Raw genomic sequence first — 11,880 nt, 5'->3', positions numbered from 1 at the left:
TATTACATATGTTCAATTGAATTTTACCTTAAATTATTTTTCCTTAGTAAGGATTTGAAATATTATATTTGGTAATAACATGTACGTTTAAGTATTAGTATTAAAAAAATTAAAAACACCTAAGATTTTTCTTATGAGAAAATTGTAATAGAGAAAGTTTCAAAAGAATATTCTTCAAGTTTTGTATGTAAAAAAAAACATTTAGACAAGATAACAATGTTTTAAAAAAATAAAAATAAAATCAAATAAAATAAAAATCCTACATATAATAAAATGTTAAAGTCAATAAGTTAAAATAAAATTAGTTTAATAATAATATAAATACAAGAAATGCAATTATTCATTCTAACAAATTACTCATTTTAAAAAGTATAATATTAATATTTGACTAAAAATGCATGACGAATATTTATATATCGGGTTGAGAAATTAAAAATTAAGACTACTTATATAACAGGTTGAAAATTTATATATAGTTATCATTTATGACCAAAAACCTATCAAAACATCTCAAATATTATTTTCGCATATATATGTAAGTTTATGGAAAACACACACATAAACTAAAAATAAACTAAAAAAATATATTCTAATTATTATGCGTAATGTCATAATAAAAATACATAATACGTGAAAAATAAATATATATTATATTATTTATAAAAAACAAAAATATATTTCTAAAAAAAATGAGAAAGTGGTTTCTCTTTTTTACTGGGAATCCAAATGTTGTAAATAATGTTTTCCAACGCGTATCAAACCCGACCAATGAAAGACTACTAACATTTCCTTTACCACTAGCCAACTCGATATCGGATAAATAAAAATGATATCGGTTAAATAAAAATCAATATTCGCGTGATATTTACATTTACAGTTATATAAATCATTTTACTTTTACTATTAGTTGAATTATGTAACAACAGTATATGTATTATGTGATGTATTTTTGTCACCATTTTATTATACTTTTTATAGATTTCATAATAGTGTAAAAAATATTTAGTACATTACGTAAACAAAAAAAATACTCGTCCAGTCGGGCGGATCCAGCTCTAGTTTTATCTATAACACATGTCATCATTAGAATTCTTAAAGTTTGTAGAGAAATATGTTGATCCACTAAATATATATTATATACTTCTCATTAAAGTAACCATATTTTAATTAACAATCTATAATTAATATTTTCTTCTTTTCTTAAATAAATGCTGCGGAATTACCAAAAGTGAATAAAATAGATATTTGACATTTAATGATTTTAACAAGAAATGTTAGATAACAATTTACATATCCTCCATTAATTTTGGCTAAATATTATATTATTAAAATAAATTAAACAATCATATAAAAATAAATAAAATTTTCGTTTATGCTATATTTTGAATTTTTAAAAACGACTACAAATAACGAAAAAAATATTAAAAATCTCACATTGAAAATATCGTGATCAATGATTTAAAACTTTTGTTATAATAAGATACAAATGATCATAAAACCATATAAGTAAAAATAACATTTAATATTCAGATTAATATATATATATTAAATTATATACCATATAAAAATACATAACTATTTTAATTTAAAATTTTGCATTGAACAAGTATTGAGAACTTAATATTTAATTTTGAAATTTGCATTAAATTTTCAAGAAATATTATAAGTTATTAAAAATATTAAAAGTTTGACACTAAAAGCTTTGTTTTTAATGGTTTAAAATTTTTGTTAAAGAAATAAAAAATGATCATAAAACCATATGATTTGGAAGTTTCATTTAATAAATAGTCATATTAAAGATATATTGTATATCTATGTTAATATTATTTAAATTTAATTACATAAATACAAAATAGAGAAAATTATTGTTTAAATTTATTCACCACAAAATAATAGTAAATAAACAAAAGTGATTTCTTTAATTTATGTATTTCTATCAATTTAATTATATATGTAACAATTAATAATTTTTAAATTATTCAATATATATTTATTAATTTGTTCATAATATGTAAAAACGTTAGACAAATAATAATACTTAAACATAATTTGTATATAAAATATTCACTCCGTGCAAGGAGTGAAAATCTTAAACTAGTATATATACTTGTAACCATTATTGGGTAGTAAATATAGGAGATAATGGAGTATTGGTTAAAAATGCATGTGTTGTGTGTGCTAAGAAAAAAATAAATAGAAGATTTGATAAAATCCGAAGACATTAATGGATAATAGCAGGAGATAAAATATACGGAAGTGTCAAAATCATAAGTTAAAAAAATGTCAAAATCGGACGCAAAAAATGTATTTAAATAGAGTTAAGAAAAACCTCCTTAAGGCCATCAATCATTCTCATCCTTTCTTGTCTCGTTCTCATATTTTTCCTCCGTTATTCCCTTCTTCTCCCTCTTTTTTTTTTTGTTGGGTTGGTGGTAGAGATTCATCTCTCTCTCTCGCTTCGTGCTTTGTATCGTGATCATCGTCGGTGTTCGGTAACTGCACCTTTTAGAGGTAATTAATTTAGTCTTTACCTCCTCACTTTCCTAAAATTTCCCCCTTTTTCCGCAACAAATTCTGATTTTTTTGGTTATCAAACTTAATCATGTTTTCTCCGCCAATTGAGAATGTTTTTCTACTGAAATCTCTGGGGTTTTCTCTAAACCCTTTCTTACAATTATAAAAGGGTTTTTGATCTTCAAAAAGCTGAACTTTTTTCTGTATTGTTTGTGTCGGCGATATAGACCAAAATATTGTGTCTGTAAAGGTTTTAGCTCTTGATGATCCTGATAGAAAAAAACTAAACTGGGTTAGTTTTAATCATGCTAGTGTCTTCATGGATCTTCTTAGATTCTGATTTGGTATATGCTTTTGGTATTGGTATGGTATTGGTTTAAAGCTCCCAATCAGATTGCTTTCATGCCCTTTTGGATGTAAAGTTGATTATATTTCTTGCTTTTTAGCTTGATCAAAGAAAAAAAAGAAAAAAATTGGAGTTCTAGCAGAGTTTATTATTTGGTTTGTTCATAGTAATCAATTTATTTTTTGAGTTCTGGCAGAGTTTATTGTTTGGTTTGTACATAGTTTCGTATAGATCAAGTTTTTTTTTTTTTTTTTTTTTTGGTTACATTGAGGTTTTAGATCTTTCTTGCTTGCATGTTAATTTTTCAACACATGACTTGAGATTTTTTATGTGTTGTCCACTTTTGTATATTGGTTTTCAGAGTTATGTCTGACCTGTGAAGTTGTTATTCTATCTGGGTCCATCTTGAATATGATATATTTCATCATTTTTTCACCAGGTCAAAGAAGATAATAACTTTGTGAATGGATATTCCACAAGACGTAGCTGGAGCTTGGGGGATTCCCTCTGGAATGGGACGCCACCGTCATCTCCCCAGTGATGCTACTCTCTTCTCCGCTTCTTTACCCGTTCTCCCCCATGGAAAACGTATTAAACCAAGTCCCTTAATCATTATATAGACACATGTTTTCTCTTGCTTACTAACTAGTTTTGCTTCTTTGCAGTGCAATCGAGTGACAGCAGAGATGGTTTCCCATTCATAGACGACGCAGCTGCTTCTCGTCCCATCCGCGAAAGTGTTGACGACATTGAGTCTCATTCCATTGGAAACATGCTCCCTGACGAAGACGATCTTCTGACTGGGATGATGGACGATCTCGACCTCACCGAGTTACCACCAGATTCTGCTGATGATTACGATCTTTTCGGCAGCGGAGGAGGGATGGAGCTCGACGCTGACTTTCGTGACGGCTTGAGCATGAATTGTGGTCCTCCAAGGCTATCCATTTCAAGTGCAGTTCCGCAGTTCAATGTTCAGAACGGCGCCGCTGGAACGGTTGCTGGCGAGCATCCTTATGGTGAACATCCTTCCAGAACATTGTTTGTCAGGAATATTAACAGCAATGTAGAGGACTCCGAGCTCAAGACTCTCTTTGAGGTATAACTTGTACACTATTGGATTTATTTATAACAAAGCTTACTCTACATACAGACACTGATGTGTTCTGTTTTTGTGGCAGCAATACGGTGACATAAGAACGCTCTATACTACTTGTAAGCATAGAGGGTTTGTCATGATATCTTATTATGACATTCGTGCTGCTCGTATGGCTATGCGGTCTTTACAGAACAAGCCGTTAAGACGGAGAAAGTTGGATATTCACTTCTCTATTCCTAAGGTTTACTAGTGCTTCTTTGTTTAAATGGTCAGCGTCTCTTGTTACTGCTCTAATGTATATGTAATCTGTAGGATAATCCATCTGAGAAGGATATGAATCAAGGGACACTAGTGGTTTTTAACCTGGATCCTTCGATAACTAACGATGACTTGCATGGAATATTTGGTGCTCATGGCGAGATCAAAGAGGTGAGTCATCTCTTTTATATGTGTATTACTTTTATAACAAGAGCATTTTGTGTTTGATTGCGTGTTAAGTGCTGTTTTTTTTTTATTTCTCTCCCAGATAAGGGAAACACCGCATAAGAGGCATCACAAGTTCGTCGAGTTTTATGATGTTCGAGCTGCTGAAGCAGCATTAAAGGCTTTGAACAGGTGCGAGATTGCTGGAAAACGTATAAAAGTTGAACCTAGTCGCCCTGGAGGAGCTCGTCGAAGGTGTGTATCTTTTCTTTGAGCCTCCGTATTGTGTTTCTTACATCTGACCATACATTTGATCTCTCTAGCTTGATGCTGCAACTTAACCAAGAGCTTGAGAACGATGATTTGCATTACCTGCCTCTGCTTGGTTCACCCATGGCTAACTCTCCTCCAAGTGAGTCTATTAACTATATGCTTCTCTTCAAACAAAATCGTAATTTTAACACTTTGTTGTGATGGCAGGTAACTGGCTGCAGATGAACAGTCCCGTTGAGGGTAGTCCGCTTCAGAGTGTGCTGAGCAGGTCACCCGTTTTTGGAGTAAGTCCTACAAGGAACAGCCACTTGTCTGGTTTGGCTTCTGCTCTAAACTCACAAGGACCAAGCTCCAAGCTTGCACCCATCGGCAGGAGTCCAGTTGCTAGCAACGTCTTCCAACAGTCTTCTCATCTGTTCCAAGAGCCAAAGCCGGACAACAAGTACACTGGAAACCTCTCTCCTTCTGGTCCTTTGATCTCGAACGGAGGCGGCATCGAGACGTTGTCCGGATCAGAGTTTCTCTGGGGAAGTCCCAACACACGCTCTGAGCCTTCGAACTCTTCGGTTTGGTCAACATCGTCCACTGGCGTTCCGTTCTCCTCAGCTCGTGTAGACCGGTCTGTTCCGTTTCTGCATCATCCTCAAAACCGCAGCCATCATCCTCATCACCATCATCATCTCCACGTTGGGTCTGCACCGTCTAATGTTCCTCTAGAGAAACATTTTGGATTCTTCCCAGAGTCTTCAAAGGACACTATGTTCATGAACTCGAGTGGAATGGGTGGTGGTCTCAACGGTGGGAGTTTCCCGTCAAGAATGGCAAATCATGGGATTATGAACCCTGAGAACGGTTTCTCAAGTTACAGAATGATGTCTTCACCGAGGTTCAGCCCCATGTTCTTAAGCAGCGGTTTAAACCCTGGACGGTTCCCCGCTGGTGTTGATGGCTTGTATGAGAATGGAAGGCCCCGTCGAGTGGAGAACAGTTCGAGCCAGGTTGAAAGCAGGAAGCAGTTTCAGCTTGATTTGGAGAAGATTATGAATGGAGATGATTCTAGGACCACCCTGATGATTAAGAACATTCCAAACAAGTAAAAGCTATTTTCTTTTCTTTACCCATTACTTGTGAGGTATACTTCTCAGAATATAACTTTTCTTTTGTGGTTTTATTATCAACAGATACACATCAAAGATGTTGCTAGCGGCGATTGATGAAAAGAACCAAGGCACTTACAACTTTCTCTACTTGCCTATCGATTTCAAGGTAAAAAAAAAAAGATTCATCAAGGATTCAAAGTTATGAACGAGCTGTTGATAAATCATTTGGTTTTGCAGAACAAATGCAATGTTGGATATGCATTCATCAACATGCTTTCTCCAGATCTCATCATTCCATTTTACGAGGTCTCCTTCTCTCTCCGCTTTACTTCAAAAGATATTGTTAAACTCAGTTCACAAGATGAACTTAATATATAACATGCTTATTATGTGCAGGCGTTTAACGGGAAGAAGTGGGAGAAGTTCAACAGTGAGAAAGTGGCTTCGTTGGCATACGCTAGGATACAAGGAAAAACTGCACTTATAGCCCATTTTCAGAACTCAAGCTTGATGAATGAAGACATGCGTTGCCGTCCAATCATCTTCGACACACCTAACAACTCCGACTCTGTTGAACAGGTAAAGCCTGTTTAAAAAAAAATACATTACTCTTTGGTCTGAAACAAAACAACAGATAAGGAAGTTAATGTTCGCATGGTTATGGTTGCTTTTGGTCATTACAGGTTATTGTTAAGGAAACTAAGAATGGGGATTTCTTTGACTCTGAGGTTAATGATGATGATGATGGTAAAGAGAAGAGGTGACACAAGAGAGAGAAGAAGACTCGGTGTTGTGATCATGGCTGTGTTTTTTTTTTCAAGTACTAATTTTAACCGTATATACTGGTGAAAGGCAGAGTTATAACTGATGCAGGGGCCTGCAAAGTGTGTTTTGCGATTTGCAGGTTTTAAATGTTGCTGCAGCTGGAGTATCTATCTATCTACCTACTCTGTTTCTTCTTCTTTTTCTCTTCATGTTTTTTCCTTTTTTGGTTCCATGGAGCACTGTATATTATATAAACAAAAGCCATGAATACTCGGATTTTATGTGGGTATGATGTTGTAACTCTCTCTCTATCTGACTCTTGTTGCTTTTTGTTTATTAAAAGCTTTGGCAACTTGTACAGAGAAAGTAAACAAAGAGTACTCTTAACGTCTTTTGAATTTGAGTTTTACATTCTCTAGTCGCCAAAAAATATCATTTCTGTATGTTTTTCTTGTTAGAAGATCTCATATCTCATGTAGATAGATGTAGAAAAAAAAGATAGGATCATATCAACACGGAAGCTTTGTCATGCCCAAATGTGGCGTGCGGTTTGTGCCGACATAAAATTCATATTAAACTAATTATTTAATGCTGACGTGGCATCTTCCGTGGATGGATTGGATATTTAGAGTTGATTCCAACGGTGGAGATTCAAGATTCCTTTGATGATTGATTTGATTGTGAACGGCTTTCGTTGTCCCCAATCACGTGTGACTCGGGCCCCTCTTTTATATCACGTGCAAGAAAACCTGCACCGTCCACGTGGCAACCAAGTATGTGTAACTTCCGGTCCCACTTTTAAAGCAGTTGCGGGAAAACCTACACCGTCAACGTGGCGACTATGTATTGCACTCAATGATACGATTTAACGGAAAGATCACTCCGTCATCTTTCTTCCACCACCACCGTCTCTAAACAAATTACACATGGCGAGTCTCTGCATCTCATCGTCCAGGATCGTCTCCCTCCACCACCAGAAACCGTTTCTCTCTCTTAAACTCCGGCCTTGTTCGTCAGGTCTCTCCGGTCCAACTCACCGCACGAGTGCCGTTTGCTTCAATCCGCTACGGTAAACGAGCGATTTCAATTTCTCAAACAGTTAAGTTGTGATCTCCTTTTGCGTGATTCTTCTCGTTCTGATTGTTGGCAGAGCATCGTTAGATCGCCAGCGAACCGCCGCTGCCGTATCTACGAATGCTGAGAAGCAGCGAAAGAGAGGATCGAGTGTGGTCTGTTATGCTGCTCCGATGTCTGTTCATAATCTACAATGGGTCTCGGCAATCTCTTGCGTGTAGGTTCTCACGAAATGGATTAGTGCGAATCGAGTTACATGATTCAGGAACTTTTAGCTATATATATATATATATGTTTGATTGCCTCGAGAGATCATGTGTTGGTGTGAATTGCGATAGGCAGCTAATTCTGTAGCTTTGAGTGTTTCATTAATGTTTTCAATTGCTATATATACTGAATGGTGTTTCTTTGGTAGTGCATTGATGGTTGCAAAGGGTACAGGTATCCACAAGTCCTTTGTTGTTCCGCTACTTGCTCTAACTGCACCATCAGACATTATCTCCTGGGCAAAGTAAGCTCTCTTTTTTTTTCTAATGGCTATATGACTACCTTTTCTTTACTATAAAGCTTCTTATCTCTGTTCTCCTTTTCTTATTCTGGATGAGAGAACTTTGTTTGTTTGATTGTACTCCCCATCTTGAAGTTTTGCATTTGGTTTTGCAGGGGTGAATATGGAATCTGGACAGCATTCATAGCACTTCTTGCTCGACTGTTCTTCGCTTTTCCAGGTCTTTTTTTTCATCTTCAAGTGTTTTGTTTTGTTCAAATGTCTGTAACTGGCATTCATTCATATTGCAATTTGAGATCATTGCTAATATCATTAACGTTGTTCTGTCTCGTCAGGTTTTAAATTTGTAGAAGTTTGTCCCTGTCTTTATCTGCTTGTAATTGTTCTTTCTTTATAGGTGAACTTGAACTGCCATTCATTGCATTACTCTTGGCGATTGTGGCGCCATATCAAGTTATGAGCATAAGGTTAGAGGTTTAGAGAATTTTGTGTGTTTTGATAACAGGGTTTTCTCTTCTTTAGTCGAGACTCATTGGCTCTATCCATGTTTGCAGAGGGAAACAAGAAGGGGCTCTCATTTCTTTGGCAATATCTTGTTTTCTGGCGTTTCAGCATTTCTCACGAGCAGGCAGCTTGCAGAAAGCGTTTGATCAGGGTTCAGTTGTCGCCACTTTAGGCATCATTGGTGTCACAGTTGTATCTGCCCTTTTCTTGATATAACTATACCTCATCTGTAAATCTCTGTAACGATGTCTACGAAGAGATGGGAATAATGGGCTGTATTTATTTACTTAATGTTAACTCAACTCAATGTGCTTCTGCTTATCCGCTGTGTATGAGATGCTTATATTTAGCACTATTAGCTGGTAACACATTGATCTTTTTCAGTCGTAAATGATTCCACAATAAACTTGTTGGGGGTTGAAAAATTCAACTCAGAAGGAAGGCACTGTTAAGGATATTGTGATGCAAGCAACTGCTTTAAAACGCTGCAGGTAATGTGGAGCTTGCCTCTCCATCGTTGATGCGCCTACCCGTTTTGGAATATGCTTGCAGGTATGGAACTACTTGATGTAAAGTTCATTTTATATTTTGTACGTCTTTCCCTTTTCTTATATGTGTGTGTGTTTTAACAGGTCCCTAAGTATTTTTTATTCTCTAAAACTGTAAAAGAGATACATTATGCTTAACGTGTCTACAAGAATGTATATAACCTAAGCCCTTTCATTTTGTAATATCTCCTACTAAATAAATATATTTCCCGTTATGAACTATAGCAAGAGAACAGATGATGTGTGTGAGGTCTTGGATTAAAATCTTCTTGCTGATCACGGCTGATTCCTTCGACTCCATACTATCGTGATGGTGTATTTGTAGGAAACGAGACTTGTAATTTGCAGAGAAAGATGGAAATCCTGAAAACCCTTTGTCCGTTTAGAGATAATTTTGCCTGAGCAGTGGCACTAGTATTCCAACCGCTGTAAATACTGAGAGAAAGCTATGTGACACATGAGTTGCTAAACTCGGAAGCCCCGTTGGCTCTGCCACGCCGTAGGGTGGTCCAGAACCAGGTATGTCTGTAGTTGGAGTTGTTATTGGGGGTGGGTATGTAGGAGTAGAAGGTGGGGAATTAAAATCTGGTGGACTTGGTTGACTTGGCGGGCTTGTGCTGCATTTGGCAAATATAAATCACTGTAATTTTTCTCAATTTATTTGGCAGGTTAAGTCGTTAATTTACCGGAAAGAGAAACATACCTGACAGTTCCTGATGATGATGGGAAGCGACAGCTTCCTTTACCTGGAGCAGCGTAAGAGCAGATTTGAGTACCACACTCGAATTTATATTTAGCGTATACATTAGAATCATATGGTAAATCTGGGTTCATGAACTTAATCTAGACACTCAACCAAGTTGTAGTCTTGTAGAGGTCTTAAATAGCTCGATAAATGGAGGCAGCAAAGAAAGAAGCAGGGTATATGGATGCTAGTATTCAGGTAACTTACTTTCCTGGATCTTATGATAAAATCTTGGTAGACTTGTAGTTAAAAGTGTCTTACTTGGATCTGCGCTGGTGAGTTGTGCAGCCCCTCCAAAGTTGCAGCTGTCTGAACCAGGATGCTTCTGGTAATAACTATTGAAAGCAAAGGATGCATGATCACGAATGGTGTTAGGCTCGTAACAGCTTGCACCTTGTTGGATCTGGCCACAATCAGCTCCTCCATACCCACAAGCGTAATCCAAAGCCACTTGTAATGATGTTGGCGAAGCAGTTGCTTTCGCTATACACCACTGACCTCCACTGCCTCCACCACCACCACCATTATCACCACCGCCGCCTCCACCAGGTGCACCACCACCGCCTGCACCAGTGTCACCACCGCCTCCTCCACCAGGTGCACCACCACCCCCGCCTGCACCAGTGTCACCACCTCCACCAGGTGCACCACCACCACCACCGCCACCTGGGGGTGTAGTACCATCAAGTGGTGGGTAACCACCGGTTGGGGTGGTACCATCAAGTGGTGGATAGCCACCACCGGTTGGTGGTGTTGTACCATCTAGTGGTGGATAGCCACCGGTTGGTGGATTTGGGTTCGTGACTGGACCTGGCAATGTCGAGGAAGGCGGTGATGGTTGGGTTATGGTTGGTGTGGTGGTATCACCCCCTGGAGATGTAGGATTAACAACTGGTATGTCACCCTGTCCTCCCTGAGCTATAACATCTAGAGCTGAAACCAAACCAATCATCAGATTAAAAGAAACAGGTCAGTTCGTTGCAATAACAGTAACTCTTAAGAAACTTTTAAGAATGTGCAAGAAAAACGGAGCAGCTTATACTCTAATGTTGTAAACAGACAACAAAGAGATTACGTGAAGTAATAAGAAGGCATAGAAGCATGATCTGGAAGGAACGAGGAGCTATACGGTGCGGCATTTCTTTCCGTTCCTTGTTGTAGTTGAAGCTTTTGAAAGAGAGAAAAAGAGAGAGACTTGTCAGGTAGTCTTGGGATGTGGGAGAGGAAAGATAGAATGGTTGCGAAGAAGTTCCATCTCAGGTATAAAGATGAAGAGAAAAGGGAGAATCATAGAATCAAAGATTTCTTGGGATGGGAGAGAGAAGGGACGCGAAGACATGACTGAGAGAATATAAGAAAACTTGAGAAAGGAGAAACTAGGAAGCTAGAATCGTCAAGCAAGCGAAAACACCATAAAGAGGAAAAGGTATTTACAGATCAACTTATATAGTCCATGAAAATGTATAAGAAGCTCCTTTTTTGGTGGAAAAATTCAAACATCGTCCTAACTCTTTCATCTCCTAAATAGTAAACAAAGATGAAAAAAATATGAGATGGGTATGTGGTGAAAAAGAGATTTGTGTCGTTAATTAGTGTCAAAAGATGATTACAATGACATGAAATATCATACTTCCACTGGAAGTGAGTGTAACCAATGTTTTATCTATTTAATCAACGTTAGTGCTGGAGAATGTTGTCTTTTGGAGCTAGGAGTGTCCTTTTAACTGTTGTTGTTGTACTGAATCGAACAACAATAGAGAGAACATGTAAGTAAAGTTAAAAAGTAACGAAAAGCTAAAGTGTTTCCTATGAAACATAAGGAATGTGCTTGTTAATAAGCCTAGTTGTTATTCTCTATCTCTCTTTATTTGTATCTTCTCTTGTAAACAAGTGCTTCTTTTCGTCCATGTGTCTCTATCCCTTTTTTGCCATGTAACTTTTATTCAGATTAGTTTTTCTTTATGAGAAAGTTCATGTGGTA

General features: G+C 36.9%; 3 protein-coding genes across 4 annotated transcripts; 2 read left to right on the top strand and 1 right to left on the bottom strand.

The window, feature by feature from the left end:
- Positions 1–2,310: 2,310 nt before the first annotated feature.
- Positions 2,311–6,912, top strand: LOC106401007 (protein MEI2-like 5). Of its 2 annotated transcripts, none has more exons than XM_013841427.3 (12): positions 2,311–2,511; positions 3,300–3,448; positions 3,526–3,959; positions 4,042–4,200; positions 4,272–4,388; positions 4,486–4,637; positions 4,706–4,794; positions 4,863–5,748; positions 5,837–5,921; positions 5,993–6,061; positions 6,152–6,334; positions 6,439–6,912. In XM_013841427.3, exons 2-12 carry the CDS (start codon positions 3,325–3,327, stop codon positions 6,517–6,519), a joined length of 2,379 nt encoding a protein of 792 aa, XP_013696881.1. In that variant the 5' UTR covers positions 2,311–2,511; positions 3,300–3,324; the 3' UTR covers positions 6,520–6,912. The 2 variants fall into 2 exon arrangements, with proteins under 2 accessions (XP_013696881.1, XP_048614876.1); XM_048758919.1 differs by lacking the exon at positions 2,311–2,511 and adding an exon at positions 2,570–2,806.
- Positions 6,913–7,328: 416 nt separating this feature from the next.
- On the top strand, positions 7,329–8,961 carry LOC106401222 (cold-regulated 413 inner membrane protein 2, chloroplastic). Its single transcript, XM_013841694.3, has 6 exons — positions 7,329–7,589; positions 7,671–7,811; positions 8,010–8,105; positions 8,258–8,322; positions 8,500–8,569; positions 8,657–8,961. The coding sequence occupies exons 1-6, from the start codon at positions 7,447–7,449 to the stop codon at positions 8,820–8,822; spliced, it is 681 nt and encodes a 226-aa protein (XP_013697148.1). The 5' UTR covers positions 7,329–7,446; the 3' UTR covers positions 8,823–8,961.
- A 266-nt stretch (positions 8,962–9,227) lies between these two features.
- On the bottom strand, positions 9,228–11,584 carry LOC106401221 (loricrin-like). The gene is made up of 4 exons (XM_013841693.3): positions 10,975–11,584; positions 10,161–10,832; positions 9,858–9,900; positions 9,228–9,771 (listed from the first exon to the last, which is right to left on the bottom strand). Exons 1-4 carry the CDS (start codon positions 11,036–11,038, stop codon positions 9,537–9,539), a joined length of 1,014 nt encoding a protein of 337 aa, XP_013697147.1. The 5' UTR covers positions 11,039–11,584; the 3' UTR covers positions 9,228–9,536.
- Positions 11,585–11,880: the final 296 nt, after the last annotated feature.

Source organism: Brassica napus, chromosome C5 (genome assembly GCF_020379485.1).
Source record: "Brassica napus cultivar Da-Ae chromosome C5, Da-Ae, whole genome shotgun sequence".
Taxonomy (NCBI): domain Eukaryota; kingdom Viridiplantae; phylum Streptophyta; class Magnoliopsida; order Brassicales; family Brassicaceae; genus Brassica; species Brassica napus.
The sequence above is the reverse complement of the archived record's forward strand: the minus strand, read 5'-3'. Positions and strand labels throughout refer to the sequence as shown.